This window comes from Bubalus kerabau, chromosome 8 (assembly GCF_029407905.1).
Source record: "Bubalus kerabau isolate K-KA32 ecotype Philippines breed swamp buffalo chromosome 8, PCC_UOA_SB_1v2, whole genome shotgun sequence".
In the NCBI taxonomy this organism is placed as follows: Eukaryota; Metazoa; Chordata; class Mammalia; order Artiodactyla; family Bovidae; genus Bubalus; species Bubalus kerabau.
The window spans coordinates 60,135,193-60,149,644 of record NC_073631.1 but is presented as its reverse complement, the minus strand read 5'-3'; the positions used below and the strand labels follow the sequence as shown (position 1 = coordinate 60,149,644).

General features: G+C 35.3%; 1 protein-coding gene across 45 annotated transcripts in view; it reads right to left on the bottom strand.

Annotated features, from left to right (window-relative positions):
* IMMP2L (inner mitochondrial membrane peptidase subunit 2) overlaps positions 1–14,452 on the bottom strand; it is a 984,232-nt gene that overhangs the window by 836,386 nt on the left and 133,394 nt on the right. For 2 of the 45 annotated variants that reach the window (XR_008717865.1, XM_055590374.1), the window contains one exon: positions 8,010–9,606. The exons of 39 other annotated variants lie outside the window; for them this stretch is intronic. Coding sequence is in view for 5 of the 6 variants with exons in the window: in XM_055590374.1 (XP_055446349.1) it covers positions 9,513–9,606 (94 nt within the window). In the remaining variant the exon portion in view is untranslated. Of the gene's footprint in view, positions 1–4,828; positions 6,993–7,314; positions 7,371–8,009; positions 9,607–13,520; positions 13,661–14,452 lie in introns of those variants that run through there. 4 more of the 45 variants (XM_055590353.1, XM_055590364.1, XM_055590361.1 and 1 more) reach the window with 4 other exon arrangements.

Here is a 14,452-nt window from a genome sequence, read left to right as displayed (position 1 = left end):
GCAACCCAGGGATTGAATGTGCATCTCCAGCACTGCAGGAGAATTCTTTACCACTAGTGTCACCTGTGAAGCCCTAATATATATAAACACATCCTGCAAACTCCAAAGCAACCACTGGTTGGTTGGTACAAAGCAAAGTACCAACATGTAACAACAGTAGAGATAAAATAGCACATAAAATATACTCAGCTATCCAAAAAGGCCACAGGAATAGAAGAAATTACAAACAGCCACCAGAAAAAAAAAAAAAGAAAGAAAGAAAGAAAAGACAAAGGAACAAAAAGATGACAGATTTAAGTAATTATATTACATGGAAATTCAACCTAGCCTTTCTAGCAGGGCTCCCCAAAAGAATCAAGCTCTAGTGTCTAAGGCATTTATTGTATGCAGTAAATTAACTTCTCCCCTGACCACCTAGATTGAGATGTGTTTAGTCCCACACTCAGGAAAATTGGGAAAACACCTATTCAAATCATTTTCTGTAGACTTATTTCTCTTGCAGAAGTCTAGCTGAGTGAGGCTAGTATATATTCAATTTGAAAGGCACAGATTGTTTGGATTGTAAGTAAAATAAGACCAAATATAGGCTAAGTTAAATCCAGATTAATTATAAAAATATGTTAAAAGTAAATTTTTTAAAGATTTATCATGCACACACTAATCATAAAATAGCTTGAGTACTTACATTAATAGCAACATAGATTTCAGAATAAGTAATATTACCAAAGATAAATATGGGCATTTTATTATGATAAGAGTCAATTCATCAAGAATACTTAACAATCCTCAATGTATATGTGCCTAATAACAGAGAGTTATCAGGACACATGAAGCAACAATTAATACAAATGAATGATGAAATAAACAAACTTACAGCAACACTTGGAGATTAGCACACTTCTCACAGTAATTCATAGAACAAAAAGACCAAAACATACATAGGTACATAGAATACTTGACTAACACCATCAATACACCCGATCTAATAGTTACAGAATACTCCAGCCAACAATGGCAAAATACACATTAATTTTCCAGTGCACATGAAACATAAACCAGGATTCATCACATGGCAGGCTTGAATTTAAAAAGTCCAATAAATTTTATAATGTTAAAATCACTCAGAATATTTTCTTTGATCACAGGAAATCAAGAAAAAAGAAAGAAAAAGAACAGAAACCCTGAAATATTTGAGAATCAAACAATGTGCTTCTAAATTACCAATGGAGAAAAGAGAGAAATCACAAGGGAAATTTTTAAATATCTTGAAATGAATTAAAATGAAAACACAATCTATCAAATTTTGTGGGAGAAGCTAAATTGAGAAGCTCAGAGCAATGCTTCACAGATTGTGCTGCACATCAGAATCAAGAATTTTTAAATATCCCATTGTAGCCCATGTCTACTTCCACAATTAAATCACAGTGTCTTGGGTTGGGAAACAGCCATTAGTATATTTAAAAATTCTTAGATCATTTTCATTTGCAACAGAACTTTGAGATCACTGGTTTAGAGGAAAATTTGTGGCTTTAAAAGTCAAATTTCTACCGTAAAAAATGAGAGAAAGCAAAGCAACTTAAAAAAAAGAAGTAAATAGAAGAGGGAAAATTGTTTTTAAGAGCAAATAAGCAAAGACATTGAAGACAGACAAGTCAAAGATGCATTTTTTTAAATGCAAATGCTTTCATACTATGATTCAGTGAATCTCTCAGGTATGGAAAAGTGAATTAGAAGTATATAAGATAGAAAAAAGGAAGTATTATAGTTCCTGATAAAATGTCAGAGTTTAATGAAAACCTCACTTTTATCATAAAGTGAATTGATTCACCTGAAACTATCACAACACTGTTAATCAGCTACACCCTAATACAAAATTGAATTTTGAAAAACAGTATTTAACATTCAAGTATAATTTATTACTTTTTCTAAAGTTCTTTTCATTCATTATTCATAACACACACACACAATAATACACAGCACCATAGCTAATATCTAACCTTGAATATTACATTTTCACTTGAATATAGTTTACTAACTAAAGATGCTTTAAAGAAAAAAAGAACTTAAGTGATAAACCTCTAGCTAGAATGACTAAGGGAAAAAAAGAGGGAAGATAAAATTAACAAGTACAAGAAATAAAAACAAAGACACTCTACAGATGCTTCTAACACTAAAACAATAAGGGAACATTAAGAATAATTTTCCATCAATATCCTTGATAACTTGAATGAATAAATTGCTTGACAGATGCAAAGTATGAGTGATTCAAAAAGAAGCTCATCATCAATCTCAAAAATTGAATTTGTAACTAAATGTATTCTCACAAAGAAGATTCCAGGACTAGAGGCTTCACTGGTAAATTCTATCAAAAATTCAAGGAAGAACTGAGACAAATCCTATACAAACTTGTTCACAAAAAGAGAGGAAGAAGGAATACTTACCAACTTATTTTATGAAGCCACCAAACCCTCCAAGACCAAATGGCATTACAGAAAAAGAAAATCATAGACAACCCATCTTATGGATATAAAGACCTGTATGTAACAAAGTATTACCAAATCCAATCCAGCAATACAACTGACTGCTGAACAACTTGCCAGTTTGAACTATCAAGACCCACTTACCCAGATTGTTTTTCAGGAATAAATACAACAGTACTATAAAATCTGAGTTGACTGAATACAAGGATGCAGAACTAGGGATACAGAGGAACCAAAGATACAGAAGACCAACTATAAATTATACTTGAATTTTGAATTATTCAGAAGGTCAGTGTCCTTAACTCACGCATTTTCAAGGATCAACTATATATATATATATATATATATATATTCCTTTATATATATATATATATATAAAGGAATTACATCATAATCAAGTATGGCTTAGGTAGGAATGCAAGATCTCACATTCAAAAATCCATTTAAAGTAATTTACCATTTTAACAGATTAAAAGATAAGACCATATGACTATCTTGATGGCTGCAGAAGAGCATGTGATAATATTCAATGTTGTTGTCATTGTTTAGGCACTAGGTCATGTCCAATTTTTTTGCGACCCCATGGACTATAGCCATTCAGGCTCCTCTGTCTATAGGATTTTCCAGCAAGAATACTGGAGTGAGTTGCCACTTCCTTCTCCAGGGGATCTTCTTTCAGTACTCATTCCTGATTTTTAAAAAACTCTCAGCAAAGTAGAAACAGAAAGTGTGTTAGTTATCAACTTCTTGCCTGTCAACTCCAAATTTTTCTTCTGCCCTTCACTGTCCTGTATGATACTGAAGCTGTACCCTGTATCTTTTCTTCTTTGCCAGTATCCATAACCTTAAGTTTTATTAGCACAGAGTGCTACAGGAACATTGCTAGAATAGAGGTCTTCTCTTTCTGGTTACAGTATGCTTTATTTTCTTCTTGTTCCTGGGGCACCCAGGGACAATCACCCCTCCAGAAGCTTTAATCAGCACCCCTATGAGCCCATCCTAACAAGTTTCACCATCCCCCAGGTAGTCTCCCCCGCAAGTCTCACAGATGCCACAAACAGCAGTCTCCCAAAGTTTCAGTAGCACCCCCATAAGCATCTTCTCAGTGGATTCTGTCCACCACTTAGGGGTTGGCTCACTTCCACCACACACAGGAGCAAGAGAGCAAAGTGCGTTGGAACCAGAAAGAGAAACCCCTTCCTTCTATTCCAAAGAAGGCTTCCTAGTGACACCTACTGACACCTCTACAGGCCATTTCCTAGCAATACTCAAATAAGATCTAGAGAGCAGCCTACCAGATTAAGCCAACTGTGGTACAACCATACAATGCAGTATTTTTCAGCAATAAAAACAAATAAGCTATCAAGTCACAGAAACACATGGAAGAACATTAAATGCCTATTATTAATTGAAAGAAACCAGTCTGGAAAGGCTATACGTTTTATGATCCCACCTATATAATATTCTGGCAAAGCAGTACTATTAGAGATAGTAAAAAGACCAGAAGTTGCCAAAGGTTCCAGGGGAGAGAGGAGGGAAGGATGAATAGATGGAGCACAGGGGATTCTTTAGGGAGGTGATATCATTTTGTTCGATACTGTAATGGTACATACGTGATATTATGCATCTGTCAAAACCCATAGAACAATATGAAGTGTAAACCTTAACATAAACTATGGACTTGAGTTAATAACATAGTATCAGTATTGGCTCAGTTTTAACAAGTATACTGCATTAATGCAACAACAACAAAAATCCAGTAAACTGTGTAGAGGGAAAGGGGTATATGGAAGCTCTGTACTTTACGCTCTATTTTTCTGTAAACCTAAAGTTGCTCTTGAACGTACTGCCTGTTGTTTTTAAAAATATATACAGGTACAATTTAAAACTATCACCTAACTTCTGTGTAGTTGACAGTATTCCAAGATGGCCTCCATCTTAGAGGATGCCTGCTCCCTGGGGTAGAGTCTCTGTACTCTCTTGCTTTTGAGTACCGCAGGACTATAAATATGATAGGGTTCATTCTCTGTATTAGATGATATTGTATCACAGAGGTAAGAGGATTTTACAGCTGTAATTAAGGTTAAAAACTAGCTGACTTTAAGTCTGTCAAAGGAAGATTATTCTGGGCTAACCAGGGGAGCTCTCACAAGAGACCTGGCCTTTCCTGAAGGAAGAGCCTCAGAGCCTAGGAGGGATTCTCCTGCTGCCTTTAAGAAAGGGCCTCATAAGAGGGGCCTGTAGCAAGACCCTAAGAGGGCCCCTAGAGACGAAGAGCAGTCTCCAGTCAACAGCTAGCCAAAAAAAAAAAAAAAAATTAGGGCCTCAATCAGACAACCCCAAGAAAATGAATTATTCCAACAACAAGACAAATATGCAAGAAGACCCCATGAGCCCTCAACCCAGCCAAGACCTTGAACTTAGCCTGTGAGATCCTGAGCACAGAATCCAACTATTCTGAACCTGTACTCTCGACCTACAGAAACTGTAAGATCCGCTACTTATGTTGTTTTAAGCCACTATGTTTGTGGTAACTTGTTACTTGGGGATGGAAACTAATACAGTCTGTTACTCACACACTGACAAATCACCAAAGTCAACAAATTAGACTAAAAGAAGTCATTTGAGGTTTCTGTTTATTTTGAAAAATGAGCTAAATTTCACAGTCATAAAAATGCAAATTACCTTACTTTGCATATGGCTGGCATTTGACATTTTGAAAAGCCAAATTACAACGAGCATATATGACACAACCACAGCCTGTTTAAAAAAAAAAAAGTGCACAACCAAGAAAGAATGCAAGAATAAATCCATCAGGAAGCAACTTTTTAAGATGCTACTGAGAATTTTGCAAATGGTTACCAAGTGATAATTTTTTAAAAACATAGACAGGTTCTGCTCCTCTAAAAAATACCAAGATAAAACAAAAGTTTAAAAAATCTGCAAATAACACATATCATGAAACCTGAGTTTCTGAAGAGAGATTTACTATGAGCAACGTTCATGTCTTTCTATGTGCCAGTCTTTAGAAAACTGAGGCCCAGCCTAGTGGAACAAGAGATTAAAAACAAAGAGCCCTTACAACATGATGCAATACATCTTATATCACAGATTCAATATGGTGAAGCTCACCATTTTTTAAAGACGTCTTTATTCACTGATAGCAAAGGGAATATTAAAAATCTAATATCTGGAGATTTCTTTTGACTTTCCTTTAAAAAAAAAAAACGGAGTATAGCCACTTTACAATATTGTGTTACTGTGTTCGTTTCTGCTATACAACGAAGTGAATCAGTTATATGTACACATATATCCTCTCCCTCTTGAACCTCCCTCTCAAACCCCACCACACACAGTCTAGGTACCACAGAGAACCAAGCTGAGCTCCCTGTGATATACAGCAGGTTCCCACTAGCTATCTGTTTTAGACATGGTAGTGTATACATGTCAATGCCAATCTCTCAATTCATCCCACCTCCCTAACCCCCTACTCCATGTCTACACATCTGTTCTCTCCATCTGCATCTCTATTCCTGCCCTACAAATGACTTTCCTCAATGGATAAAAAGGATATTTGATTTTACTGTTTATTTTCTTATCAGATTATAGTTTAAAATATTAGTCTCATAGATCAAATTTTATTTTTCTTTCAGCTTTATCATTCTATGATTTAGAATAAATTTAGACTGTATCAGACTATCTCACTAACATTTAAAAATAATGTTAAGAGAAGTTTATAGAAAATGTTTAGCACAAACAGCATTAAAAAATGAGTGAAGGGGAATGTGATTGAGGGTAAAAAATGAAACACTGGTCATATTTCAATAAGCTAAACCTGAAGTGTATTGAATAACTATAAACAAGAAGGTTCATGGTCAATTAAGGCTTAGAACTGATTAAGAAAAATTACTGGAGTTCCTAGTTTCAATTTTATTTAAAAGCTATTCTACATAGCATTATGAATCAACTCTATTTCAATTTAAAAAATTTTTTTAATTTCTTAAAACAGTCTAATTGATGAATGGAAAAACAAAATGTGGTATATTTATACAAGAGAATATTGCTGTTGTTTGTTGTTTAGTCACTCAGTTCAGTTCAGTCGCTCAGTTGTGTCTGACTCTTTGCAACCCCATGAATCGCAGCACGCCAGGCTTCCCTGTCCATCACCAACTCCCGGAGTTCACTCATTCTCACGTCCATCGAGTCAGTGATGCCATCCGGCCATCTCATCCTCTGTCGTCCCCTTCTCCTCCTGCCCCCAATCCCTCCCAGCATCAGTCTTTCCCAATGAGTCAACTCTTCACATGAGGCGGCCAAAGTACTGGAGTTTCAGCTTTGGCATCATTCCTTCCAAAGAAATCCCAGGGCTGATCTCTTTCAGAATGGATTGGTTGGATCTCCTTGCAGTCCAAGGGACTCTCAAGAGTCTTCTCCAACACCACAGTTCAAAAGCATCAATTCTTCGGCACTCAGCTTCCTTCACAGTCCAACTCCCACATCCATACATGACCACTGGAAAAACCATAGCCTTGAAAGTCACGCCTAAATCTTTTGCAAACCTATGGACTGTAGCCCACCAGGCTCTTGTGTCCAAGAGATTCTCTGGGCAAGGAATCTAGAGTGGGTTGCCATTTCCTTCTCAAGGGGATCTTCCCAAACCCAGGACTGAACATGCACTTCCTTTACTGGCAGGCAGATTCTCTACCACTGAGTCAAGAAATATAGTACTAATACAAATATAAGCCTTGAAAAAATTATATTAAAATGTAAAAGAAGTCAAGAAACAAAAGTCCATGTGCTGTATTATTTCATTTTTATGAAATATTTGGAATACCTGCATCCATTTTGAATATGGGAGATTTCTTCAGTGATGTTGAAAATGTTTTGAAACTAAACAGAGGTAAAACAACATTGTGAATGTCAATGATTATATACTTCAAAGCAGTTAATTTTATATTATTCAAATTTTACCTCAATTAAAAAAATCAATCCAGTAAATCTAAATATTAATCACAATTATTACATGCAGATGTACAGAAAACATCTATTCCCAATTTCTATCAACACTCAGCTGTTCAAATAAAATTCACCAGCACATGAACAGAAAATTATTAATTATTCCACTTAAATACACACCAAAATTTTATACACAAATCTTAAAAGGTCATCTGTACACTGCATTAATAATTATGAAAATGTTCCATTCTACATGAGGCATATAATGAATAAAATTTGCAAAGTTTAAGAAAATTGTATGTAATAATAAGCCATAGAGGTGGTTCGTAGAACTCTACTAAGCAATATTCATGTTTCCCCTTTTCTTTGACCAATTTAAATATTCATGAATTACTGTCAAATGCCAAGTCATAGCAAAACAAGATCTAGCCCAAATCTTGGAATCTTGTTTGGAGCACTTGAATTAGCAAACTAATCAGCCAAAAATAATATTAAACACATCAACCAAATATTACACTTGCCCTCTGTCTCTGGAAATGTTCTATTAGGTTTCTAAAGAAAAATATAAAATGCTTCATACAAAAAGGCTTTAACCACTATTTTGCAAACACATTTCAGCCCATAATATTTTAATACTTCTGATTCAAGATAATTTTCCAGCAAGACAATATCCCCATCAGAAGAAACACTTCTTTCAGCTTAAATTTAAATAGATTTTCAAATATAAATCTTGTTTATAATTATGAGAATTCCCTACTTTGCTCAATAGGCAGTATCATGTAATCAAGAATTCAGGTTACAATGGAGAGTTTATATCTAAATAAACTAAGTAAAGCTGAATATGATACATCAATACATAGTATCTTTAACAGGATTACATGAGCACTAATTTTACATAAAATAGTAATAAAGATGCTAGACCTATACTATCCAACACAGTACATTAGTCACAAATATCTCCTTAACCTTAAAGTATAAAATTAAAGATTCATTTCTTTGGGGGCACTAATCATATTTCAAGTATTCAACAGGCACATATGACTAGTGGCAACCATATTGGATAGCAGATTTCCTTCACCATAGAAACGGCACTACAGAATCCACAGAGGTGAATTTACCATAAATTTGCTTCATGAAGCTCAGGCTTCAGGGTTATTTTCTCATGTCAAATGGTGTGAGTCATAGCAGGCACTTTGAGGTTCCAACAAAGAGGAGAGAGAATTGGTGACACATTCAATTTGGGTTTAGTAGGATGTATGTATGTGGTTCTCGCTCATTTCCATGTGTAATTAATTATTCCACTGTAGGACTAGCTTCTAGTAATACACCTTTTTTACCCATTGCACCAACTACCTGGAGTCATGAAATGAAAGTTTAGAGACAGAGGTCAAGGAGACATATGATGTGTCCCATGTAAACTAGAACTACAGGTATATGGTAAGTTGGGGAGGAAGTCTGAAATATACACAGCTAAAAGACAGTCTGGGGTAAATTCTTTCAATCATGATATAGGAAATAGTATAAGCAGATAATTCAGTCTTTAGCCAATGCCTAGCAAATCAGGCATTTTCTTTTATTAGGAATATATTTGATAACTCTTATGTAATTATAAATGCAGCACACATTTCCTTTTTTATTTTTGTAGGACTCTTGAAATAGAATTTCTCAAACTCTCTTTGTACAGCACAAACATGTAGCATAGGCATGCCACAGGAAGAGGCAATCAAAGACTACATATCCTACAGGGTGTCAATTTTTAAATTTTAGTAGTTTTAAAGTATGATCAGGAATTAAAAAATGTCCATTTTTCAAAATTCTGATGATTATGTCACTGGCCATCTTTTTAAAAACATGTCATCCATTTTCTTTTCTCATTGTAAGTATTAAACTTGTATACATTAATCTGTAGTTGCAATTTTGAATTTTTTTCTCAAAAAATGTTTAAATTTCAGGTCTGCAACAAAGCCTTCATGCCTCTGAAACTAGGAAATTTTGTCTTGATCAAAGTATTTACCAATTAGCAATATCTACATTTTTGTATCTTCATTCCAGGAGTCACAGCATTTAATAACTCAGTTACATCACTGTCATTGAATCCCAGGATTTAAAAAGGTCAATTTGAAAAACATGTGTCCCATCCACTCTGGACCTTTTCTGGTATCTCTTCAACCTTCAACACCAAAAAGAAGCAAAAGCAAAATCATCATTATATTTCACTGGCATTCATCAAACATCATTTCTGGTAACTAGATTACATTGAGTGCCTTTAAACTTTGTACTGCTTATACCAGTGAAATTCTTCATACAATTAGAGTTATGGCTATTCAAATGACTAGGACTTTTCTTTTAGTACACAATATATTGAACCAAATGCTGGCCTGAAAATATCAAATCATTGAAAATAAAAAACAAAAATTTCAATCATCTAATTACCTTTACAAAATGTTCTAAATTGTACCAACATTAGTAAAACCACCTTTATATATTATGAAAAAGCACTTGCAGTATAAATTAAAAAATGCCCAACAGCTAAATGCCATTTATGCAAATATTCCCTAGGTTACATGTTATTTATCTTTCAATTCATACCCTTTACACTTCATTAAGCCATACTTCAAATAACCTAAGTTCTAATTATTGCATTGCAAAGATTCACAACCTGAAATCACATCAAATAAAATGTAAATCAAACTTCTCAAAGCCATAGCCATAGGTGGAAATCAAATGAAATGCCTAATATCAAATAAATGGCTAGTTTAAATGCATTACATTTATACAATTGCCTAGGCACATTTATTTCAAAGTGTTTTTGTTGCTGTCTCCATGGCTGTAGAATAAAAATTAGAGAATATGTTAAAACATCAGAACACTTCTTAAACTAAGAGGAATGGGAGGAAAGAGAAAAGTTAGCCCGCTTAACAAAAAAAAACAAAAAAACAAAAAAAACCTTCTATAATCCTAAAGACAAAAGATGGTAGTGTCCAGAGGCGGGAAATTTGGAAAACTCAGCAGTGGCCACAGGACTGGAAAAGGTCAGTTTTCATTCCAATCCCTAAGAGAGGCAATGCCAAAGAATGATCAAACTACCGCACAATTGCACTCATCTCACATGCTAGTAATGTAATGCTCAAAGTTCTCCAAACCAGGCTTCAACAATACGTGAACCATGAACTTCCAGATGTTCAAGCTGGTTTTAGAAAAGGCAGAGGAACCAGAGATCAAATTGCCAACATCCGCTGGATCATCGAAAAAGCAAGAGAGTTCCAGAAAAGCATCTATTTCTGCTTTATTGACTATGCCAGAGCCTTTGACTGTGTGGATCACAATAAACTGTGGAAAATTCTGAAAGAGATGGGAATACCAGACCTGCCTCCTGATAAATCTGTATGCAGGTCAGGAAACAACAGTTAGAACTGGACATGGAACAACAGACTGGTTCAAAATAGGAAAAGCAGTACATCAAGGCTGTATATTGTCACCCTGCTTATTTAACTTAAATGCAGAGTACATCATGAGAAACGTTGGGCTGGATGAAGCGCAAGCTGGAATCAAGATTGCCGGGAGAAATATCAATAACCTCAAATATGCAGATGACACCACCCTTATGGCAGAAAGTGAACAAGAACTAAAAAGCCTCTTGATGAAAGTGAAGAGGAGAGTGAAAAAGTTGGCTTAAAGCTCAACATTCAGAAAACAAAGATTATGGCATCCAGTCCTATCACTTCATAGCAAATAGATGGGGAAACAGTGTCAGACTATTTTTTTGGGCTCCAAAATCACTGCAGATGGTGACTGCAGCCATGAAATTAAAAGATGCTTACTCCTTGGGAGGAAAGTTATAACAAACCTAGACAGCATATTAAAAAGCAGAGACATTCTTTTGCCATCAAAGGTCCATCTAGCCAAGGCTAGGGTTTTTCCAGTAGTCATGTATGGATGTGAGAGTTGGACTATAAAGAAGGCTGAGCGCCAAAGAATTGATGCCTTTGAACTGTGCTGTTGGAGAAGACTCTTGAGAGCCCCTTGGATGGCAAGGAGATCCAACCAGTCCATCCTAGGGGAGATCAGTCCTGAGTATTCATTGGAAAGACTGATGTTTGAAGCTGAAACTCCAGTACTTTGGTCACCTGATGCAAAGACCTGACACATTTGAAAGGACTCTGATGCTGGGAAAGATTGAATGCAGGAGGAGAAGGGGACGACAGAGGATGAGATGGTTGGATAGCATCACCGACTCAGTGGACATGAGTTTGAGTAAACTCTGGGAGTTGGTGATGGACAGGGAGGCCTGGCATGCTGTAGTCCATGGGGTCGCAAAGAGTTGGACACGACTGAGCAACTGAATGGAACGGAACTGAACTGAGAGGCGGCAGGGAGGGAGGTATGAGGAGTTACTGAGTTACTATTTAACAAGTACAGACTTTCAGTGTGGAAAAGATGAAAAATTCTGGAGATGGATGGGGGTGACAGTGGTACAACAAGGAGAATATGTTTAAGGTACTGAAAATGGTTAAAATAATACATTCTATGTTATGCATATTTTCCTACAATTAAAATAGTTCTAAAGTAATTACACTTCAATTTTTGTATACACATATTTTTTTCTTCTCTGAGATACAGCCTAAATTGGAAAGTACTTCATTGTAAGTAACAGCAACTAAGCACCTAAGTTGTCCCAGGTCATAGCTAATAAAATGGAGAAAATCAGTTTCCTGACTTCCAGCTCCATGAACTTTGTTCTCTAATACTATGCAAATTGAGAGATCACAGAAGAAATTCCTGACTTCCGTGACCAAGAACAGTTCTTTTAAAACAAATAAAAAACTACCTGTAGAAGCAGAGACACAAGTGAATCTTTATTAAAGTAAGAGAGTGCTAAATATACAGATGACTACACTGAGCATGAAGAGTTGATGGGTAGGGCAGGTGTCAATGATAAACCAGGTCCAGTGTTTCAGTTGTAAAAAGAAAAGAATTATGTCCACACCACAAATATCCAATCAACTTAGATCACGTATACCACCATATTTCCTTTCTACAAAAACTACTGAAAAACTTTAAGAGGCATGATTGCTTTTAAAGTGAGCTCTGACTCATTAGAATTTAATGTTTAAAATCCTAAGTACTGGTTTTAGAATCTGATTTACATTAAGATACTTTCTACTCCCAGTATCTCCAGAATCTTATACAATGTTATATAGTCAGTGCACAATAAATACATTTTTAAGTAGCAGGGAAGGAAGGAGAAAGGGAAGGAGAGAATCAAGGAAGAGAGAAAAGGTGGGTGGGGTAGGGGTTGGGTGGTGTACATTCTAACAAACCATCAGCTAATATTCAGCCTTTATGCAAAACAGAGGTTAGAGACTAGAAATCGTGATAAATTGAAGATCAGTTCTCAAACTATGTTCTACTATTTTATAGATTTTAATGGTGATTTCTATTGGCTAAAGTTCAGAATTTAAACATATTAGTGATGGATACAAAGTACATGATTAATTCATTATACCTGCACAACCCTATATGATGTATAACTACACTATTAAAACTATTTTAAATACAAAGACTTAATACAAAGTGATTTTATACATTCCAAAATATTTTTCTCCATTATACAATTAAAACTTTGTATTTGCATCAATGTTTTATAATAGATTATTTTAAAAGCCAAGTATTTTTAGCTAGCTCAATCACAAAAGCAAAATACTTGAAACAAATGCCATATTTCAACTTTACAGCCTTTGTAAAGATATGCATTTATTTGGGTCATAGAATTATGTCACTCTCGCTGACAACCAGGCAAAAATCTGTCAAGTGACTTTCAGGTTTATATGGTCCAATACCATTATAAGCAATTACAAGATTTAGTGGCCGCTACCTGTGTGTCCTTCTGGCATTGCCCTAAGTTCGTGTCATAAGTCATCTCATGAAGTCGTTTTAGCTTTCCTTCATCAACTGCCCTCTCAGGTTTTACAGCTGTCATTCTTAAGATCACTTCACACAACAATCTGTCGCCTTCCTATGTTTTCCAGTTAAACATTTACATACGTTGACTCCTTAAAGATGTCATGTTTTGGCAAAACTTACCAAGGAACAGAAGAAAAATCAGAAAAATTGTTTCCCATGAGGTGTGATGGTAAAAGCTGACTGGGAATGGACATGAGGGAATGTTCTGAGGTGATGGTAATGTTATCTTGATAGAAGTTTGTGTTAACAGGTATAAGCATCTGTCAAAATTAGCAAACGTTCACTTAAGATTATGCATGTCCATTGTACTTCAATTTACCTCAAGATGAAAAAAAATGGAAACTATTACTGAATTCTAGATGATGATATGCATGCTAAAGCATTTACCTTTAAATGTATCATAAGATAGATGGAATAGAGGGATGAATAGAGGGACAAACAAATGGACCAGATACTTGACCAATTGATACTTGACAGATAATTGACAAGTGTTTGCTCCTTCAGTGGATCAGCAGTAAAGAATCCACCTGCATTGCAGGAGACACAGGTTTGATCCCAGGATCAGTATATGCTTGGGGACATAGAACCCTGGTGGGCCGCAGTCCCTGGAGTCAGATACAACTGAGCAACTAAACGACGACAACAACAATTGTTAAAATGAGTGGTAAGTAAACTGGTATTCATTACATTTCTTTCAACTTCCCTGTGTATGAAAACTTCCATAATAAAATGTTTTAAAATTCAGAATATCATTATTCATAACCCTTTTTACTTTAAAACTCACTGGGTAAAGAAAGAGGAATCAGCAAGTGTTCCCAAAGACAATGAACTATGATGGTAGTTGCTCATTTACTTGAACGCTTCAGATGTTTATATAAATTGATCTGAATAGCTAAAACTGGCTAAAAATTTTGTTAAATTAATTAAAAGTATAACCTATTCACCCATTCTTTCATTCATTCTGCAAATACTTGTCAATCACCTTCTATGTACCAGATGTCTCCAAGTCCTAAAGAAGGAGGACAACTTAACTGTAATACATCATAATTTTT